The 20,941-nt window shown below is 40.9% G+C and overlaps 1 protein-coding gene across 1 annotated transcript in view; it reads left to right on the top strand.

Moving 5' to 3' along the window:
- Window positions 1–19,285, top strand: part of LOC121920463 (sterol O-acyltransferase 2-like) — a 22,658-nt gene extending 3,373 nt beyond the window's left edge. The window contains exons 4-14 of the mRNA XM_042447604.1: window positions 847–954; window positions 5,040–5,322; window positions 6,976–7,051; window positions 7,467–7,548; window positions 7,925–7,970; window positions 8,385–8,514; window positions 9,690–9,787; window positions 10,325–10,423; window positions 10,778–10,919; window positions 15,722–15,861; window positions 19,235–19,285. Coding sequence (XP_042303538.1) covers window positions 847–954; window positions 5,040–5,322; window positions 6,976–7,051; window positions 7,467–7,548; window positions 7,925–7,970; window positions 8,385–8,514; window positions 9,690–9,787; window positions 10,325–10,423; window positions 10,778–10,919; window positions 15,722–15,861; window positions 19,235–19,285 — 1,255 coding nt within the window. The remainder of the gene's footprint in view (window positions 1–846; window positions 955–5,039; window positions 5,323–6,975; window positions 7,052–7,466; window positions 7,549–7,924; window positions 7,971–8,384; window positions 8,515–9,689; window positions 9,788–10,324; window positions 10,424–10,777; window positions 10,920–15,721; window positions 15,862–19,234) is intronic.
- The last annotated feature ends 1,656 nt before the right edge of the window (window positions 19,286–20,941 follow it).

The following is a 20,941-nucleotide window of genomic DNA, read 5'->3' as shown; positions in this document are numbered from 1 at the left end:
TATTATTATTATTATTATTATTATTATTATTATTATTATTATTATTACTGTTGTTGTTGTTGTTGTTGTTGTTGTTGTTGTTGTTTAAAGCATCTCTGATTCCCCATATCATAAGATCTCTGAGTGGACTGCAATAAAATCAATTTGAACAGTTTAGAGGTTCTGCTCAGGTTCTTCTAGAGGCTTTATTTTTTTAAATAACCCTATATGTTATAAGGCAGGGGTAGGCAACTTGCGGCCCGCGGGCTGGATGCGGCCCGGCGAGGCCTTGGGACCGGCCCCAGCCCGGTCCTGCCGCCAATTGCTGCCGGGGCCTTTGGCCTCTCGCGTGCAGGGGCAAGGGGGGCAATTGTCTATAGATGCCTCAGAAACATGCATTTATATTAACATTTTTTAAAAAATCAGCAAAATTTTTTGCATGTCCTCCACTTTTTTAAAAAAAGTGTCCACCATTTGAAAATGTTGTCCTACATTTGTCCCAGTTTATTTATTTATTTAAAAAATTTTTAAAAATATTTAATTATTTATTTTTTGGCTTCGGCCCCCCAGTTGCCTGAGGGACAGCAACCCGGCCCCCGGCTCAAAAAAGTTGCCTACCCCTGATATAAGGTAATATCTGTTTTTCTCATCTTTGCTAATAAATGTAAATATTTCTTTTTCCTCACAATTCCAGGCAATCATCTTTAACAATATATTTATCTGAATTCTCGAGGGCTGCCAGGAAAACTGATAAAATTGCCCTGGATCTAAATACAACCATTTTATCTCCAGTCTCCCACAAATCACATATGAACCCATAAAGCTGATCTGCTAGCAATCCTGTTCTTCTCTGTCTCTCTTTTGCAGTGAGCTTCTGGAAGTACAACATTTCCGCACCATCTACAACATTTTTGTGGCCGTGTTCTGTGTCTTTGTTCTCAGGACAGTCGTTGTGGATTCCCTTGATGAAGGATGGTAGGGTTCACAAGTGAGACTGAGGAATTTCCTGCATCATATACTAACATAATGTATAATTGGAGTAGATAACCAGAGGAGTAGATGTTTGGGATCTTGTATTCCCCTCCCCCCCCCCTACAATAACAAACACAGTTGTTGTTAGCTGCTTTTGAGTCAATCTTGACTCATGGCAATTCTCTGAATGAAATATATCCAAGCCCCTTATGCTCTACCTGCTTGCTCAGGTCAAGTAAGCTCAGGCCCATGGTCTCTCCGATTGAGTCTATCCATCTGACATGTGGCCTTCATCTCTTTCTACGTCCCTCCACCTTCCCCAGCATCATTGTCTTTTCTAATGTGTTGTGTCTTCTCATTATATGGCCGAAGTATGACAGCCTCAGTTTAGTCATCTTGGCCTCCAGGGGGGGAGGTTTGGGGCAGCCAATGGAAATCGGCTGCATCCGAGGCACTTCTGTTGTGTCTCCCCAGAATAGAAGGAGCCTCTATTCATCCTATACCCCTTGCTCTTCTGTGTCTCCCCATATTAACTGCCATAACTCAGTGCTAGGGAATCCTGGGAATAGTAGTTTATTATGGCACCAGAACTCTCTGGCAGAGGAGGATAAATGTCTCAAAACACAACAGTTCCCATAATTCCTTAGTACTGAGCCAGGGAAGGTTAAGGGGTCTCAAACTGTATTATTTCTACAGTGGGTTTGAAAGTGCAGATGAGGGTTTTTTTTTCATAAATTAAAAAAGTTGTTACTATATAGTTTACTTTAGATATACAGTATACACACACACACACACACACAAATATAAAACCTACTGTTTCAGTGGAGAGAGACAGCATCCAAAGCCCAGGGTTGGCAAATGGGATCAAGGGGGAAAGGCAGCGGGCTTCAGTGGGGAGAGACTCTATGGGGAAGAGAGAAGAGAAGGCTTGATCCCCCCCCACCTCAGATCTCTGGGTGTCCAGGCTCTCCTGTGTCTTCCCATAGTTTCTCTGGGAAAGAGAGAATGAGCCTCCATTCCCCCAAATCCCTTTGCCTGCCCTATTGCTCTCTGGGCTGTCTGGGGGGCGATCAAGCAGGGATGTCCTGCAAAGCCCATCTGCTGCTCAGGCGCTCAGGCAGAGGCGAAAAATGAAAAAATAATAGTTTAAAATGGTGTTCAATGGCTCTCCTCACACGTCGGTCTATGAATGAGGAGCAGAGGGGAGGTTGCAATCCCCCAGGGGAAAGGCTATGCGAATGGAAGAAAGAAAATGGTGCTGGCGATGCAGAAAGAGAACAAAGAGGGTGACACCCCCAGGCCAGCCCCTTGAGCGCTGCTCCTCCCATCTCCAGGTTCCCGAATCAGACACCCTTGTCATTCCCATTCGGATACTGCGAATCGGACCCCAGGAGCAAAAATAATCCACGTTAAAACCTACTGTTTTTTAAAACCAGTTTATAGGCATATAATCCGAATGCTGATCGGATTCAGGGTTAAATGGTAACAATGCCCCCTTAATTCGCATCCTAATCGACATTTTAGGCCAATGGGAACGCCACCTGAGTCTTCTTTGCTTTCTACTTTAGCATTCCAGTTGCTTATTATTATCAAGCAATCCTGTTTCAGTGTGTTGTAAATTTCTTCTTAGACTGCATTATAGAATGTCTCAATTTCTTCTTCTTCTGCCTCTGTGGTTATTGCATATACTTGAATTATACTAATATTTATAGGTTTTCCCTGAAGTCTTATGGACATGATTCAGTATGATTTTGTGTTGTATCCTTTGACTGCTTTTAATACTTGTCTCCTGATTATGAAAGCCACCCCATTCCTTCTTTTCATTCCATTTCCTGAGTACAACACTGTGTAGTTATCTAAGTCAAAATGACCCATTCTTGTCCATTTTAAGTCACTTACCCCTAGTATTGCTATGTTTATGCGTTCTATTTCCTTTTTTACTATGTCTTGGTTCGCTTGGCTCATGCTTCTTACATTCCATGTTTATACAATATGTGTAATGCTGCTTCGAATGTTCTTTACTTTGATGGGTGTGTCTGCTGCTTGGATTCCTGCCTTTTTGTGTTTTTCTGTGCCTTTGTTTGGTTCTCACTTTGTGATTATCCCCTATGCTTCCTTTTATGCTCTCTGTTTGTGTCCTGCCATTTGCACCATTCTGGGCAGTCCTATCATAGGGTTTTCTTGGTGAGAGGTTTCTGCAAGGAGGTTCACCATTGCCGTACTCTCCACAATGCTAACATGCATCAATTATGGTGTCACTGATGTTCTCACTGTGAGATTTTCCGTCACCCATCACTTCTGATGTGGCCCAGTAGTTGTTTATTCCCCCCCCTTAATTCTGTGTTTTTGACTTTGTGCTGTTGGCTGCTAGGTCCACCCACAAGCAACCCAGTTACTCAGCAGAAAGCTGAAGCAAACAAACAAATGATGCCCTACCCATGTAGACCATGTACTCTTGGAGGACATGGAAAAGAAACACAGAAACAGAAATGCCCATTTTACCCTTCAAAAGCAGTGAGAATCAACGGTGGCCTTGCCAGACACAGCTCATTTTCTACTCTCTTCTCAAGACTGGTCTGGAAATAAATATGTATATTGAAGACTCATTCACACTAGCATTTTTGAGACACTCTCTCAGCCATATAATAATATGATAATATAATCTCTCAGCAATATAATATGTGTGTGAGAGGTTTAGTTTGCACCAACTTTGGGAAAAAGTATGTTGTGGTTTTATTTCTTGGGAAAGAGGAAAAAATGACCCCTATCCCACATCCTCACTGATAGGTTTGTTTTTTTAATGTCAAGCAAATGATGCACAGCTTTGTCATACTGATGATGCGAGTATTTAAAGGAGCAGTCTACTGTGGCCATGCAATAGCAAATATGTGAACAAACTGTCAAATTTTATTTAAAAAAAAGAAAGAAAGAAACCACCGCCTAATAATGTTCCCTGGCTTTAGATTTCCCTCTGGGAATCAGACACTGATGCAGATAAATCACTGGCAGAAGAGGGGGAAAAGCCAGGCAGCACTTTAAAGAGACTATTTAGACTATGGGAAATTTGAAACCACTGCATTTCTGGAGCTGCTTTTTTCACTCCTGCAAACAAGTGTTGAGAGGTAAAAACAATGATGCTTGGCTGGCAGGGAGAGGGTAAAGGGGTGAGCATGATCCACCCCATGCACATTAACCCCTCCCTCTTGAATGCCCCGAATGGGATCGGGAGAAAGTTCCCATTGGCAGTACCCTGATAAAACTCAGGGTTTTGGAAAAGAAACATGGAAAAACTCGATCTTGGAAAAACCGGGTTAAGGGGGATCTGTGCCAGTCTCCCTTTAATTCGAGTTGGGAAAAACTGGCACAAGTGTGAATGACCTCCTTTTAAACTGGTTTGCAAACTGATTTATAACATAGTATGATCAGCCCCTGAGATAACCATTCTGATCAATGATAAAAGAAGTCTTAAATCCACTGTGGGGGAATACCTTTATTATGACCAACTGACATGCCACAAAAGTGTGCAAGCCTCTGTGTTCTCCAATTTACTCATCTGCGTAAATGATACCCCCTCCTATCAAGGAATTGGTGGTAAAATTTGTAAAGAAAAAGGCATGGAAAGTGAGATTTTGATGTGCCTTAAACCGAAACTTTTAAGAGAATGAAACTTTAACATCACAATTCACAAGATTATTCAAAATGATTGTATAATACAAGATTTTCTTTTTATTTGGTTTTCTCTGTATTGGAGGAAAATAATCAGAGATCAATGTATTACCTATTCTTAGAATTTAAAATAAATGTAGTAACTTTATGTTTTGGGCTGTTCATTATTTCTGCAAGACATCTGTTCTTGAAAACTGATGTTAACAATTATGAGAGCTGTGAGTATGTGCAAGTAGTTAGCACACACAAAATAAACTGGCACTGGCACTGCATGTTGTCATGCTGGTACAGAGAATAATACTCCTGGGTGTTACCACTGACTTTTGTTGAGGGTCTGTCTTGAAGTTCCACAGACATCCATCTGCTTTTATTATCCTGGTCCTCGTTTTTGTATGCAAATAGCTTCCTTTTTGTTTTCACAGTTTTGTCCTGGATTTTGAGCTGATCATCTTTGTTTTTGGACAGCTACACGTGGCACTCTTGGCTTGGATCATCATGTTCCTCTACACCTTATTAGTGCCCTACAAGGTCCTGCAAATGTGGGCCAGCTCCTTGAAGACTTTCCAGTTCCCCACTTTCCTCATAGTTGCTGCAGCAATGGTATTGCTGGTCTGCCATGCCACTGTGTTGGGCTTCTATCCCATCTACATTGTCCTCTCACATCCTTTTGGGCCTGGCTCCCGTTTCATCATCATCTGTGAGCAGGTGTGACTCTAGGGATGTGGATCAATGGGGGGGGGACAAGCTCCTAAGGACCAGAAAAGGAACATTATTGGGGAAGATCTACTAGTAATTTTGGCTGAAATTGTACATTTGGATGCCCAAAGCATAGACCCCTGGCATACAAGCAGGCTCCAAGGAAGACTGAAAATATCCCCAGTGACAAAAAAAGGTTTATTCGTATGCATAGGCAGAAATCATTTCAGAAAACTAGCTTCCTAGCATTTTACGGAAAAGACTGGGCCGGCCTTTCTGAGTTTAAAGGCAACAATGTGAACATGGTTATGCTCCATCTTGCATCTCACAGAAGAAGAGGCTTCCTTGGCTTGCATTGCATAGATTGCCCAGCACTGCCACAGCCACAGTCACGGGTGTTTGACTTTGTGTGAAGGTATCACTCTTGGCAAGGAGGTGTCAGAGCTAGAAAGTCAGCATGGACCAAAAAAGGAGAGAACAGGTCATCTATACCTGAGCCAGGGGCTACTCAAAGCCAGACCAGAGCATCATAAGATGAAGTGTAACTTGATTGTCCTCTTCTGTCATATGCTCTCTGCAGAACTGGCAAGTACTTATAATGCAAGTCCTTGATTGTCCACAGTGGTGGAACTGAAGCCCAGGCAAGATCATCATTGCCTCCTCTGCCAAACCACCAGAGAAAAGAACAGGGAGCAGAAACCTCCTCTCTTATATAAGGACCAGGTGGCTTGGGTCCCCAGTTCAGGATCTGTCTAACAACACTTAAACAGTAAGGCCCCATTCTCACTGGTGAATTTGCCCTGGTTAGATCCGGGTCAATTTCGGTAGGCCAGTACCAAATCTCTCTGGAAAGAAGTTCCCACTACCTTTGCCCCGATTGAAGCTCCCTGGTGCAATTTACCCCGCTGATGTTCACATTTACAGAAGTCACACTTCAAGATGGAGCCTCCTTGTCAATCAAATTCACTTCCGCTGTTGTCAGTAGTGACATGTCATGCAGCTATTCGCCAACAGCATAGGTGCTTCCCCTTTCCTCTTTTTTTAAAAAATGTAGCAGCAACGTCCACATATTCTGTCAGTTTGTCAAATGTAAAAACCTCCAGTTATGTGTGTATGTCTGTGTGTTGTGTGTCTTCCCTCCATACAGCCTTCCCTCTGCATTTGATCCTCTTGCCTTCCCTTCTCTTTCCCCCAAGTAAACGACAGGGAAATGTAGCACAAGCATACACATTCTATCAATATGTATCAGTCTGTAGCACAAGCATTACCATGATTTGTCAAAATTAAATATTACAAACCCCCCCCCCCCGCTTGCAAAGTGACTGGTGGAAGAGGTGAGGCATGTTCCACCCACTGCCCACTCTTTGACCTAAATCCCTCCCCTGAATTTGATCCGATTATGACCGGGGACAAATTCACATTCGCTTGCTCTGGGTTTTCCTAAAAGAAACCGGAAATACCCCACTTTCAGAAAACCCACTCTGAGGGAGATTTGCCCTGGATCGGGTGTGCAAAACCCCGATCCGGGTGTGTAAAAACCAGCGCCAGTGGGAACTTCCCACTTGTAAACTGGATTGAAATCCGAAATAAAATGCAATGTGAATGACCCCCAAGTCTCTTAGATACACACATTGTCAATACTTGTTTTTCCCTCCTGTCTAGATCCGTTTCCTGATGAAAAGCCATTCCTTCCTGCGGGAAACTGTGCCTCTCATCCTTCGGGCCAGATCAAATGATGGTGAGTGTGATTTGGGGACCCTCTAGGATTAAGAAATTAAAGATTCCCATCTGTTTCCTAGTGCTTGCAGCTCCTTCTTCCCCTTGGCAATTAGAGGTGCGAGGCTCTTGTGCTGAAGTGGCTGTGTAATAGGATTCCCAGCAGGGATGTAGCTAGGATTTTAGGAAGGGGGGGTCCAGACTAAGTGCCACCATTATAATGGGGCTTGGGTGCGGCGGCGCAGCAGCACACACCATTCATTTTTCTAATGGAAGGAGAGGTCCGGACCCCAAGGACCCCCCCCCCTTGGCTACGTCCCTGTTCCCAGCCTACTTCCAGGATATGCCTTTTCTCAATGTGCCACACAAATCCATATCTCTCTCCTTCTTTCTCAGTGCTCCCAGCTGCTCCTTTGATTCTTTCTCTCTCCTTCCAGGAAAATTGCAGCCACCTCAATTCTCTACTTACCTATATTTTCTCTTCTGCCCTGCTTTGATCTACAGGGAGAGCTACCCAAGGTGAGTCCACTCCACAGAATGTTTGATGGCTTCTGGGATCTCCAGTTCCCATGCAATGGGTCATTGATTAAAAAAAAAAGTGGCATGGAATAAAAAAAAAACTAGGGGAAAGGGGAGAGGCATAGTCTCAGAATGCACTGTGCAATGTTTCTGAATCTGGCATATGGCAGATGAGCTAAACTGTCATTCCCATCATCCATAAGCAGCATGGAGAGAGAGATGCTCTACTGCTCTGGGAATTTGCTGCAGAAATGGCTGCAGGGGGCTGCTGTACATGATGCTAACCCTCCAGTAAGCTTTTCAAAGAAAGAGAAGTCATTCATGAAATGAAGAAACCCTTATCCAGAGCCTGCTATTTTCCTTGTGCTATTCATAGGACACCCTGTGTTCGCTGGAGGTACGTCATCGAGAACTTTGCTAAGGTGAGAGACACCAAACAAGGTTTCCATACATGGATCTTTATGCCAATGAGGAGAGCATTCAGAGTCACTCAATATTTTCTTAGTCCTCAGCCCAGCTGACTCTAGGTCCCCATCTGCTGGGGCCCCTCTGCTGCTGAGGTGCTGTGGACGATGGACATGACAGTGGAGCTGGTGGGCAGCAACTCTCAATAACAGTGGCCAAAAGACAGTCACTTAAAGATCCCACAATTCCCTAGCTATGAGTGATGCTGTGTGAGAGGCATTGTGGGAAATGAAAGAGACCACAGGAGCCAGCTGCTTCAAACGCAGCTAGGAAATAATTTTTCAAGGCTCCGGTCAACCCTGATATGGTATTTCTGGCCACCTTAAGCATATCCACACATTAAGATGGAGCTTTCCTCCTCTATCACACAGTTCCTTGGGTGCCTGTTTTATGGATCCTACATCCTCAAGTGCCTCTGTATTCCTGTCTTCAGCAACATGAACAAGCAACCCTTCACTCTCAGAACCCTGATGCTCTGTGTCTTCAGTGCAACACTGCCAGGTATGTGCACAGAACAGTGGCTTGGTCGGTGTGATGGAGATGAGATGCAATAATCAACTGGGAAAAGTCAGGGGTGTAGCCAGAGAACTTTTCTCAGACTGAAGTTTATTTACTTTGACTTCCATCTTAACCCACTGATAGAAACCCTATGCTAATAATTCTTCTCCCACCTCTATTGTCCCAATCACAATCTCAATGTCTCCCTTGTCCTTCTTGCAGGACTATATTAGCCACATTCTTGTATAAAACAAGGAAAGTTGCAGAATATTATGACTGCCACCAATTTTCCAAATATATCATAGCTATCAGTTTCTAAAATGCAAGTTCTCAATACTTATAAAAACAGGTTAGGTGCTGTGTTGGCAATGCTTTATGAAGTAAGGAGCTGCAGTTGGATATTCTAATTTTGCCAGTGGTCAGACAGTAGGGTTTTTGTGGACTTTATGCGCCCTTTCCCCCACTCCATAATAGGAACAATTTTTAATGCAAAGAGCGAAGGGGTAGGGTAGGGATTATTCTATAACTTTTGAAACATATCCCTTTTCATTGCTTTTATAGGCCATAACATTTTGGTTGCTTTGCTTCTATATAAACAAAGCTCAGACTCCAACTTACAGTTAACTTCTTTAAAAAGTGCTAAAATGTATTTGCAGGATTATATATCCATACATTTCTCAGCTATAGTAACCCATAGATTTGTTACGTAGAGGCTAAACATTCCAAAATCTAAACAAACAATCAAAAAACCACCCAAAAAACAAACACTGAAATACAGAACATTTATGTTCCCAAGTATTTTGGATAAGGGATACTCAACCTGTACTTGCTGAGCATATAACTTCAGTTAACTTGAGGCAACAAATTAAACATCGTAACTACAGAGGAATGCGAGAGATCTTCAGGACCAAAATTCTATCAGCTAAACATTTCTAAAACAAGGATGGTGGGCATCCAGACTTCACCTCCGATCAGTTTCCAAGCCCTGAGCTCAAAGGACATTCTGTGTCTTTTAGGGGATGGGGTGGGGAGCAACTTCAGGTCATCCAGTATTGTTTATCAAGCTATGACAGATCTTGATGTCCCAAATTTCCTAATCCACTAACATATCAGTAATAATATTTTGATGAAATCTATGCAGTCTAAGAAACTAATGTTTTCTCCATCTGTCCCCACAGCTTTATATTTGGTACTGCTGATTTTCTTTTGCTTCTTCCACTGTTGGCTTAACGCCTTTGCCGAAGTTCTGCGCTTTGCTGACCGCACTTTCTACAAGGTGATGGCAGGGACTTGTGGAGGTTCTAGGGAAGGGACTGGGCTGTTTTGTCTTCCATTCCACCCACACATGCCGAGTGGATCATTTGGCTCCCTGTCAATGTTAGCATTCATGTTTTGCAAAGAAATGTGCAATGTTCACACTATCAAAGAAAAGCAAGTAAGAAACAAACACACATTTTGATGTATGATGACAGCTAAAGGCAGGGGCCAGAATCTGTGGTGAGTCAGCTGGAGAGTACTGTATGGTGGATCATTTGGCTCCCTGTCAGACTCCACAGACTTTATTATTGATGCCTTCCAGGGATTTCCTCTAAGAAAACTGGCTATAGGTCTGGGTGAGAGAGAGCATTCGTAGAAAGAAAAGGGTACAACTCCAAAATTAGAATATGGACTGGAGAGCATTGTGTTTCCTATAGGCTACAAAATTAAGCGCAGGTGAGGATATAATAGAAAATGACCACTGTAGCATACAAAATGCTGCATCTCCCCCTATCCAAACTAACTGTTGCTTCATTTTTCTTTCCACACTGACTAGGACTGGTGGAACTCCACATCTTTGTTTGGATTTTACCGGACATGGAATGTGGTAGTACATGACTGGCTGTACTATTATATCTATCAGGACCTCCTGTGGGTAGGTAAGGGTTGGGAAAACCACATTGTACTGTATAAGATGGCTGATGGAGTGAACAAACAAGACAGAGAGAGATGGATGCATACAGTAGGGGTGGGAGATCTGTGGCCCTCCAGATGCTGTTCTGTCAGATGTTTTTTGACTTCTAGTCCCATCAGCCCCAAGCAGGTAGACCAATGATCAGGGAAGGGAGCATCAGTAATCCAAGAATATCTGTTGCCAACATTTAGCAGGGCATGGCTTCCCCAGTCATGACATACCACTTTTGACTAGGCAGAACAATCTACGTACTCTCCCTCATCACACATGAATAGACAGTTCTTCTGTGACTTACCTGTGTTCCTCCCCTTCCAGGTATTCAAAGCAAAGGCTCGGCCTGTGGCTCTGCTGTCTACCTTCGTTATTTCAGGTGCTGTCCATGAATATATCTTCACACTGTGCTTCGGATTCTTCTGTCCAGTGATGTTCACATTATGGATCTTGGCCATCTCAGGAGGTCAGTGATGCGTTAAAGGATTGTTGTCCATTAGGGCATCAACCATCTTAATATTGAATGTATTAGATTTTATTAAAAAATCCTTGTCCACAAATGTGTGAGACATCAGTGGAGTCTGATAAGGGACCATCATAAAATACTTTTTAAATTAATAAATGTTACCATAAATCCAACCACAACTACACCTAAATTTCAGAAGGATCAAGTAAGCTCAGTCCCCTTATTTTATTCAATAGCTTCTGATTTTAGAAGGAGGTACATGTGCAAAGCATGTAATGATGGAGAAGAGAAGCCCAAACTGCATAGTGAGCTCCCATCATCCAGCTCCTAATGCTGGCTCATCTCTCCTGCATCTGTCACTAAAAGGGCTTCAGGAAAAAAAAATTGCATTGAGGAAAAGGTAACAAAAAGCCATGCCAACCCAAAAAGGAAACAGGTGCAGTGCAAACTCTATACTATCTCTAGGGGGTATGGGGCATTTTGCCATATTCTGAAGTTGCCTCTCCTGGGCTTAAATTGGCTGGAAGGGAGGGGAGGGTGGACAAAATGTGATGGAAATGCACCACATGCCCCTTATTGGACATTCTGGAACATTTCAAGGCAAAAAAAATTATTCCTTTAAAAATTGTACAAATAATTTTTTTGACCCCTGAAGAGCCCATAGGACTTCAAAAGTGATGGAAACTGACCCTACGGTCCCCCATAGTCCACACATTGTCTACCACTGAACTATATTTTAAAAGCTGCTTTAGGATTTGTGTTTTAGCAGAAATGTGGGGCAAAAAAAATCAATTTTAATTATTACATTTTATGCACTGGTGGCCACATTAATCACATAATCACCTTTATGAGATGCTAGCTGAATAGCAGAACCACTTTCTAGGCCAGCTCACATATAGTCACCAATGGTAAAGCATTTATGCCTTACAGAGGAGTACATATGTGCACCCTATAAGTTGGGTATAGTGTGTGTGCATATGTACACAAACACATGACAATAACTAATAGCAGCCTTCACTGCAGATACTTTGTCCTCTTCAATGGTCTAACACTTCTGTTTGCAGGTTAGCTTCTATATTTAATTTTGTATGCATTTATGTATGTCTATGCACATGTGTTTCAAAATTTTAAAAGTACATTAAAAACTACAGAAACTAGAAAGAAACAAATAAAAAAGAAAGAAAATAAATAAAAGAAGAAAAAAGACTTCTGATCTTCCTTTCAACAGTTATATATATGTGTGTATTTATTCATGACTCACTATTATTACAGCAGGTTCACTTCTTTGAATAATCTATTCTTTCACATTATCAAAAGCTAAGATTGTCAATTTTATTTCTTCCCCCCCCCCCCCCCACACACAAAAAGTCAATAAGGAGTTCCTAGTCACTGAGAATGCCACTAGTGACCTTTCTCTATTCAAACAGGTCAATTTGTCCTGATAAGTCTATCAGTTTCATCAACCATCCCTCCATAGTTGGCAATCTTGCTGCTGTGGTCACATGTTGTAATAGTCTTCCATGGGTCTTCTCCAGCTGTGCATACAATGATCCCAAAAGAAACAATTCTGGGGTTTTAAAAAAAAAATTATAAAGTTTATTAAACAATTTAAAATGTTAAATAATACATCCGTATCATCCAACAATTGTTCAATTCCATACATCAAGACCTATCATCCAGTCATAACTACAAAAGAGATCTTGGATAAAGAAGAGTGTTTCTTATGTATTGATTTTGATATCTTTTTACATTCCATCTCTGATTCACATCTTCTTCCCTTTTCCTTCCTTCTCGAATCTCCTTCCAAAATGTTCCTATATTTTCTTCCACTTTTATTCTTTAAATTTATTAATTTAAAAAAGATTAATTTCCTGGATTTACCACCTATCACTCCTCCTTAATAAACTCTTCCCACTTCATCTTCTCATTTAGAACTACCAAACTGCCTTCACACACCCTTTTTGATTCCATTTGCCCTCCATACCTATCCAACCTATACCATTTCCTTGACACTCGTCTTCTTTCATACCACTCATCCAGAACTTCTTTCTTCTCCTAACTGGAATTGTAAAACGTTTACCAATGGCCTTCTTAAATATATTTCACAAAACAATTATTATTTCGATCTTGAGACAAACAATACTTTCTTAGATCGTGATCCCTTTGTGATCATCTTATTTTGCTATCATATCTCTAAATACTACATCTCATATTTCTATGTTACCATTGTCTATACAACTTTGTTTATATCCCTTTTCTCATATTCCTCTTTCATGCATATCATTTTACTATTTAACTACAAAAACCATGACTGGGTTAAAACAAATCTTCCTTTTCGATTAGTGCTACTCTTACAAGTGTCCTCACTTCCTTTTTTAATCCATTTCTCTCCAATCCCTAATACTAATTTTGTTAACAGTTAATTATAATTTTCCTTTCTCTTTTATATTGTTCTCTTATTAATTCTTAAAAGCTAATTGTTGCTACTTTCCCCCATTCTTTTTCTAGCCAATGTAGAATTAGTGCCCATTTATCTTTTTCTTTCCTCATCTTTTTAGATCTTAAGAATTGCATTAAAACATCCATTTCAGTTGCATCATACAATTTAATCTTCCATTCCCTTAAACTTGGAATACTTTTGGATTTCCACTTTTCCACCAATGAAATTTCTGCAGTGGTAATCAAATAGAAAAGAATTTTACCAAACTTCTTGTCCAAATTATTGTCTCACATATTCAACAACAAAAAAAACAACCCTGATTATCTTGATCCATTTCAAACCGGCTTTAGGATAGGATATGGAGTTGAGATTGCCATGGTTGCCTTAGCTGATGTCCTTAGTCTCGGCATCGACAGGGGAAGTGTGACCCTGTTGGTGGTCTTAGACCTCTCAGTGGCTTTGGACACAATTGATCGTGACATCCTCTTGGAACACCTGAAAGAGTTAGGAATAGGAGGCACTGCATTACAATGGTTTCGTTCCTTCCTCTTGGGCAGATTCCAAAGGGTGATGCTCAGGGTCAGTGGTTCAGCAAAAAAAGAACCTAATTGTGGCATCCCTTAAGACGCCATCCTATCCCCGATGTTATTTAATATAGATATGAAGCCACTGGGCAAAATCATTCGGAGACATGGGGCGGGGTGTTATCAATATGCTGATGACACCCAGATATATTTCTCCATGTCTCAGTCTACAACTTTGACTTCAGATGGCGTCTCTCCTCTCAATTATTGTCTTAGAGCAGTAATGGACTGAATAAGGAAAAACAGACTGAAGCTGAATCCAGACAAAACGGAGGTACCTACTTACAGTAGGAGCCCCTAATTCAGGTATTGTGATACAACCTCCAGTCCTAGATGAGATCACACTCTCCTCAAAGGACTGTGTTTGCAGTCTGGGGGTGCTCCAGATGACAAATCAAGTAAATGGTCAGGAGCGCCTGTTATCAGCTTCGGCTGATATGCCAGCTGTGTCCTTTCCTGGAAGTGGGGGACCTAGAAACTGTAGTACATGCACTGGTAACCTCACGACTCGATTTCTGTAATGCACTCTACATGGGGCTACCCTTGTGCTTAGTTTGCAAACTTCAATTAGTTCAGAAAATGGCAGCCAGGTTGATTACTGGTAAAACCAGAAGCGATCGGATAATACCTATTCTAAAATCGCTTCACTGGATGCCTATTAGTTTACAGGTGCAGTACAGTGGGGATATGGGATTGTACAGTATGTAAATTTTAACTTGTAAACCGCCTCGATTGTTATCAACAGAGAGGTAGGATATAAATAAAATTTTTATTATTTATTATTTATTTAAGATATCATTGGTAAAAAAAATTATAGCAATTTCCCCTAAGATTCTGAGATATCGTGTATTTTAACCCTTTTAATCCATACCTTTTCCCACCTCTCTAATTCTATTGGGTATCTGGGGGTTTTGGCCCATGAAACAATTCTGGTTTTAATTGCATATTAAGCTTCAAAATCCTCTGCTTTTTCACATATCCACCACATATGATAAAATGTCCTTTCATGTTGTTCGCATTTCCAAAAAACATTGGATACACCTTTATACATTTTAGTTCTACTAGACTAGTATTACTCAGACTTTTTGCCCTTGGGACCCCCCCCCCAACAACCCCATACGCGCCTCCCCCCCCCCCCCCACACACACACACAATTTGTCATAATATATTAATAAAAATATATATTATTTAGTGTGCATATTTTCATTCCCACATTCATGTATATTAATATTTTAACATGTTATAAGGAAATAAGATTGTTCAAATTAGAACAGTTTTATTTAAATAAATTCAATATTTAACTCAACACATGTGTACATTTTACAAATAAAATCATAACATAATGTAAATTTCATTCCCTTTGACCACTTATTTTCCCATTTTCTGGCCCTTTAGGTGTTTTGTATTTCCAATCCAGAAGCTCCAGTCAGTATGCCCAATGGCAATATATTAAGAGTTATAGTCCAAAACATATGGGAAAGCCAAAGATTCCCCACTCCTGTCTTATTGTCTGCCTACACTGCTTGTAAGCAAATTTTTCCTAGGTGTTTCCCTCAGATGGATATGACGTTCTTAAGACAACGGAAGTTAATTTCAATTCTAACTAGTGATGGATGGATGGTGCTTCATGAAATAGGGATTATTATATTTCCAGGACATGGAAATCAAGAGGGACTGTGGTACAGGAATAGCTATCAAAACCAGATGGTACAGCAGTTCCTTTGGTCCAGTGTAGTCTGGATTATACACAACTAATATCACACAATTTGTCTTCACAGGGAGCATTGCCAGCAGTTACAAGAACAGAAGTCCCAACTGGAACATCTTATTCTGGACATCCTTCCTGCTGGGTCTAGCATTTCAGTTCAGCATACAGTCCATAGAGTGGTATGCCCAAATCCACTGTCCAGTCCAGAAGGTGAGCATACAAATTCTCTCTCCCTGTATTTCAAACCAAATGTTTCCTAGGGCTGTATCTGCACTGCAAAACTAATCCAGGTTCACACCACTTTAACTGTCATGGCTCAGTGCTGTGGAATTTTGGGAACTGTAGTTTGTTGTACTACTAGAGTTCTCTGACAGAGAAGGCTAAATCTCTCACAGACTTTCAATTCCTAGAATTCCACAGCACTGAGCCATGGAAGTTAAAGTAGTGTCTCCTTCCTTGGAGGTCTTTAAACAGAGGGTGGGTGGCCAGCTGTCAGGTATGCTTTGATTGAGAGTTCCTGCATGGCAGGAGGTTGGACTGGGTGGCCCTTGTGGTCTCTTCCAAATCTATGATTCTATGATTCTAACCTGGATTAGTTCTACAGCGTGGATACAGCCTGTCTCTCTGTGTGACATGAACAAATTAAGACACGGGCAAGCCCTATTACGCACATACTTCTCCCATAATCTCACAAATAGGGCATTTCATAAATATCAATAAATAAGAGAACACTTTATAGTAACTTTTAGTGGGAGTTGACTCCTCTGTTAAGATTGGTTGTAACCAATGGCAGCTTGATGTGTGCTGTTGGAATCCAAATTACAGTCGCACCTCCCCCACATTTACGGTTTTTACTTTTACAGTTTTGATTATTTGTGGATTTGATTAATATGTTCTCTCTAGGAATCCCTAGGTCCTCCAGAGAAATTCTGCTGGAAATTGACCATAGAATTGCTTTGGAGGAATTTAAGATTACTAGAGAAAACACATCTCTAGCCATTTGTAGGTTCTCCGACACGATTCTATGGTCAACTTTTCACAGATGTTGACTATATTGTTGCACTGGAGGACCTAGGGTTTCCTAGAGAGGTGGTCTCTCAGATTTTTAAAAAAGTAGTATTTTTTAATTTGCAGTTTTTTTCACTTTCACGGGGTCTTGTGCCCCCTGACCCCAGCAAATATTGAGAGCCTATTGTACCTGCATGTTCCTATATAGACAAGTTCAAAACACATTAGGGCTGTGGAATATCCACTATATGGATACATAATGATATGAATTTTGACATTATTTTCAGTTGCCCCTGCTTCTTACAATTAAAAGGAAAGCTAATTTTAAGAAAAAATCAGGCAAAATTTCACCTTGGAAGACAAAATATGTTAATGTTAACATCTTAATGTTCAACTGTTAACCAGCTTTTGCACTTTCTTCCTTGACTTTCTTCGGTAATTATTCCAAGTCTTTGCTGTTTTCTTTTAGTAGTATGGTGACATCTGCGTATCTTATGTTGTTCATGTTCCTTCCTCCAATTTTCATACCTCTTTCCTCTGAGTCTAATTCTGCTTTACCTATGATGTGTTCAATGTACAAGTTAAACAAATAGGGTGATAAAATACAGCCTTGCCAAATGGAAACCATTCTGGTTTTCCTCATTCTGTCCTGAGAGTAGTCTCTTGTCCTGATTAAAGGTTACGCATCTGGACAATAAAATGTTGTAGCACACTCATATCTTTAACAGCACACCATAGTTTTCATGATCTATGCAAAGAAAGACCAATGAATTGTGGTCATTCCTGAGGCAAAGCGAAGCGAGTGCAAAATAAATTATCACACCAGTACATACCACGCGGAGTCACCAATTCGAATTGGCACCCTTGCGCATGCTTAGTGGGGCTGTGAACGCATCGTGAACCTTTGCACTTCCGAGGTGAAGAAGGGGGCCACTTCCTGGTTCCATTTTCACATGAATGCTAGCCTCACGTGAATGATAGCTTCACGTTTCTTCCCTTCTATTTTCCCATCCCTGGCAGCCAAATCCAAATGGGTCCTCCATGTCAGAGCCCCCATCCATTTCAGCCACATCTACATCTATCCTCTGTGTCAGAGCCCCTATCCATTTATTATTATTATTATTAAGGAATTCTTCTTATTCTTATTCTTATTAATAATAATAATAAAAATTTCTTTCACTGTAAAATAATCAGTGTAGAAGCTTAGCTTTACTTGGAAGTAAATCCTTTGGATCTGAAGGAGACCCATTTTGGAAGAGTGCAGAAATTTCTTTCCTGCCTCTCTCCTAGGCTGGAGGCAGGGTGCCTTGTTCTCCTTTGGGTTCCCTGCCTCCAGCTTTGAGGAGAGGCAGGAAATAAATTATTATTATTATTAAAGAAATATTATGCATCCTCCGTTCTTGAAGGAGTACCGGAAACAAATGGAGCAAAATTGCAGTGCTGCATCATGGGAAATTTGCCACCTTGGAGGTTTGGGAGGGGGGTGTACCAGGACAGAAGCAAAGTTGCATTCCACACCAGACCAATTTGGATTGAAATCAAAGTGGTCTTGGAAACAATTTTTGTGAATTCGCTTGTTACTGAATTCACAAAAATCAGGAGTCACTTTGGATTGACTTTGGATCTGGCTCGGAAGTACTCCCCATAGAAAGCAATCACGTCTGATAATCTATCACGTTTTAACGTGAATTTGCATGGTTGGACCAGGAGTGACTTCGGATTGGAGCTGCAAAACCTGTCATGTGATATCGTCCTACATCACTGCCAAGTTGTCCTTCTAATACTATTGTTGCTCCATTATTTGCATTGCATTTTACTGTACTAAGTAACGCTTTTTCTAACCACACATACCCTGAATCTACAAACTTAATTTCAACAATTCAGGAAAGATGGTCAGGGTTGATTTTAAAGACTCTGATGAGTATAAGTCCATCTAACTGGAGCAACCTGCTTCCCATGGTAGCTAAGCTGTTGCTTCTTGCTTTCATATTCCAAAGGCAGAATATGAATGCTAAAGGTGTCCTACATTCCGGTTCCTCGGCAGCAACTGGTATTCAGTAGCATTCTTCCTGTAACATGTGATTTTTCTACGTGGCCATCATGTCTTAACTGCAATTGATAGTCCTCACTTTTAAGTCTGGACAACCCAGAACTGGCTCCAAAACTTTGAGAGGACCATGGGCAAGGCACTCACAGTGGTCTGTTTTAAAATGGAAAAAACTTCAAATCATGCAAATTCCAGAATCTGCTTGCACTGCCTATAACTTTCCTGAATGCCCTGGGTATATTACAATGTAGCCTTCCCTAGCCTGACAATATTTTTGACTGCAGCACCCAGTAGCTCCACTTTTTATGGCTGTCAGTAAGGGGTTGTGGGAGCTGAGGTTCACAACATCTAGAGGTCTCCTGCCTGGCAAAGGCAATTAAATTGAAAATGGTATTTTACGTGCTCATCTCCTGTGCCCAACCTTGCCATTATCTGCACCCAGATATTATTTGATTTCCTAGATGCCTTTTTGTCTCATGAGTGATTTTTCCCTCTCTTGTCCTTGCTGTTTTTCCTTCTTTCTTTCAGAGGACATTCTGGACAAGAGTGATCCCGCGATTCTGGTCCTGCTATTCATAGCCCACAACCTCCACAGCTGACCATGGCAATCTCCTCCCCACCCATTCCTGCATTACTCAAAAAGGCACCCTGCATCCCTCTTTCACTTTTTGGAAAGAACATCTTGTCCCTGGTCCTGATGAATTCCTCTGTATTTCTTCTGGTGCTTCCTCCGTTCAGTGTATAGAAAGCTGGATTGAAAAGATGGGGACATGAACTAGCACTATACTGGAGGTCATAGGATAAATCCTCCTCCCCTCCCATGCCACGGTCTTAGTCTGGATCAGAGAGAGGTGCATAACTGTAATTTATTTTTTAAAGGCCATGCATGTTGCTGATTGTGGAAATGTTTGCAAGCTAGAAAGTTCCCTCATTATTTGCTCTTAGCATATATGGCCATGCATGCAGAACAACTGTATGCAATGTGTACAGCATCAGCCTACCCAGTTGATCTGGATTGTGTATTTGGTTTTTAATACATACATAAATAAATATATTGCCAAAGAATCCCAGATTCGGCAATTCTGTGTCTATTATTATTGTTGTTGTTGTTTATTATTATTATTTCCTGCCTTCCTCCCAGTACAGGGACAGTGTCCTGGTTTGTGGGTAAGGAAAAAGCAAGCTTGCACTATTGTCAGTGGGACATCCCTTCAAATATGTAAAGACATTTTGATGAGACGGGCTGGAGATCAGGGCATTCTACATTTGTAGGACATGTCCTCCATTTTCAGGTCACCATTCATTTGGAAGTCATATCCTACATTTTTATACTTGTAAATGCAAAATTGGTCAAGCCCATCACTACACAAGCAACATCAATTTAATACACACCCACTTCAAGCCAAACAATTCATCCTTATCAGTGTAACAGCTTAGACTAGGCATCTCTTAGCATCTCTTCCAGCTCTAAGATTGTGTTATTGGATGGCTCATATTCTAGAATGAGAGTGTTAGAAGAGAAGGCAAGGGCCATACATTCCAAACCCATTATGTCATGTAAGATGTCACAGTGCAAGTGTTCCTGACGCATGGGCACCCTGGCTACCTGAAATCACCTGGAAAGAAGAATATTCTGCCAGGCTCAAAGAAAGCATCTTCCATTCTCCAAGATCTCTACCCATCAGAAAGTTGGAAAGGGTAGGTTGGATGTTTTTTCCTGTCTGTTGAGTCTATTGTTTGGTTTCCTAGTTTGTGGAGCAGGAAAAAGCAAGCTTGTTTGATTGTCAATGGGACATCCCTTGAAATACATGGACATTTTGTTTAGATGGGCTGAACATCTAGGCGTTTTACATTTGTAGGACATGTCCTCCATTTTCAGGTCACCCTTCATTTGGATGGTATATTTTACATTTTTACACTTCTAGACCTTTTTTATTGTAATTTTGATACACAATAAAAACAATCAAACAATAATTCCTTTTTTTTTACTATCTATACATCTTTCTTAAACTTATTTTACATTTACTTTACAGTATTTAACCTTCATTCTAACTTATTATTTCTAACTTTTTTTCCCAACACTGATTTATCCTTAAATTCTATATGTTCTTTGTATATTTAGTAGAAAGAGTTCTGGTTTTAATGAGATGTTTTTCTGCAACGTTTCTTTTATAATTTTATGTATATTTTCCCTTTTTTTTTTACTTTTTTGCAATACCATCACATATGGTATAA

The sequence above is a fragment of the Sceloporus undulatus genome, chromosome 2, assembly GCF_019175285.1.
Source record: "Sceloporus undulatus isolate JIND9_A2432 ecotype Alabama chromosome 2, SceUnd_v1.1, whole genome shotgun sequence".
Classification (NCBI taxonomy): Eukaryota; Metazoa; Chordata; class Lepidosauria; order Squamata; family Phrynosomatidae; genus Sceloporus; species Sceloporus undulatus.
This window is presented reverse-complemented; position numbering and strand designations above follow the sequence as displayed.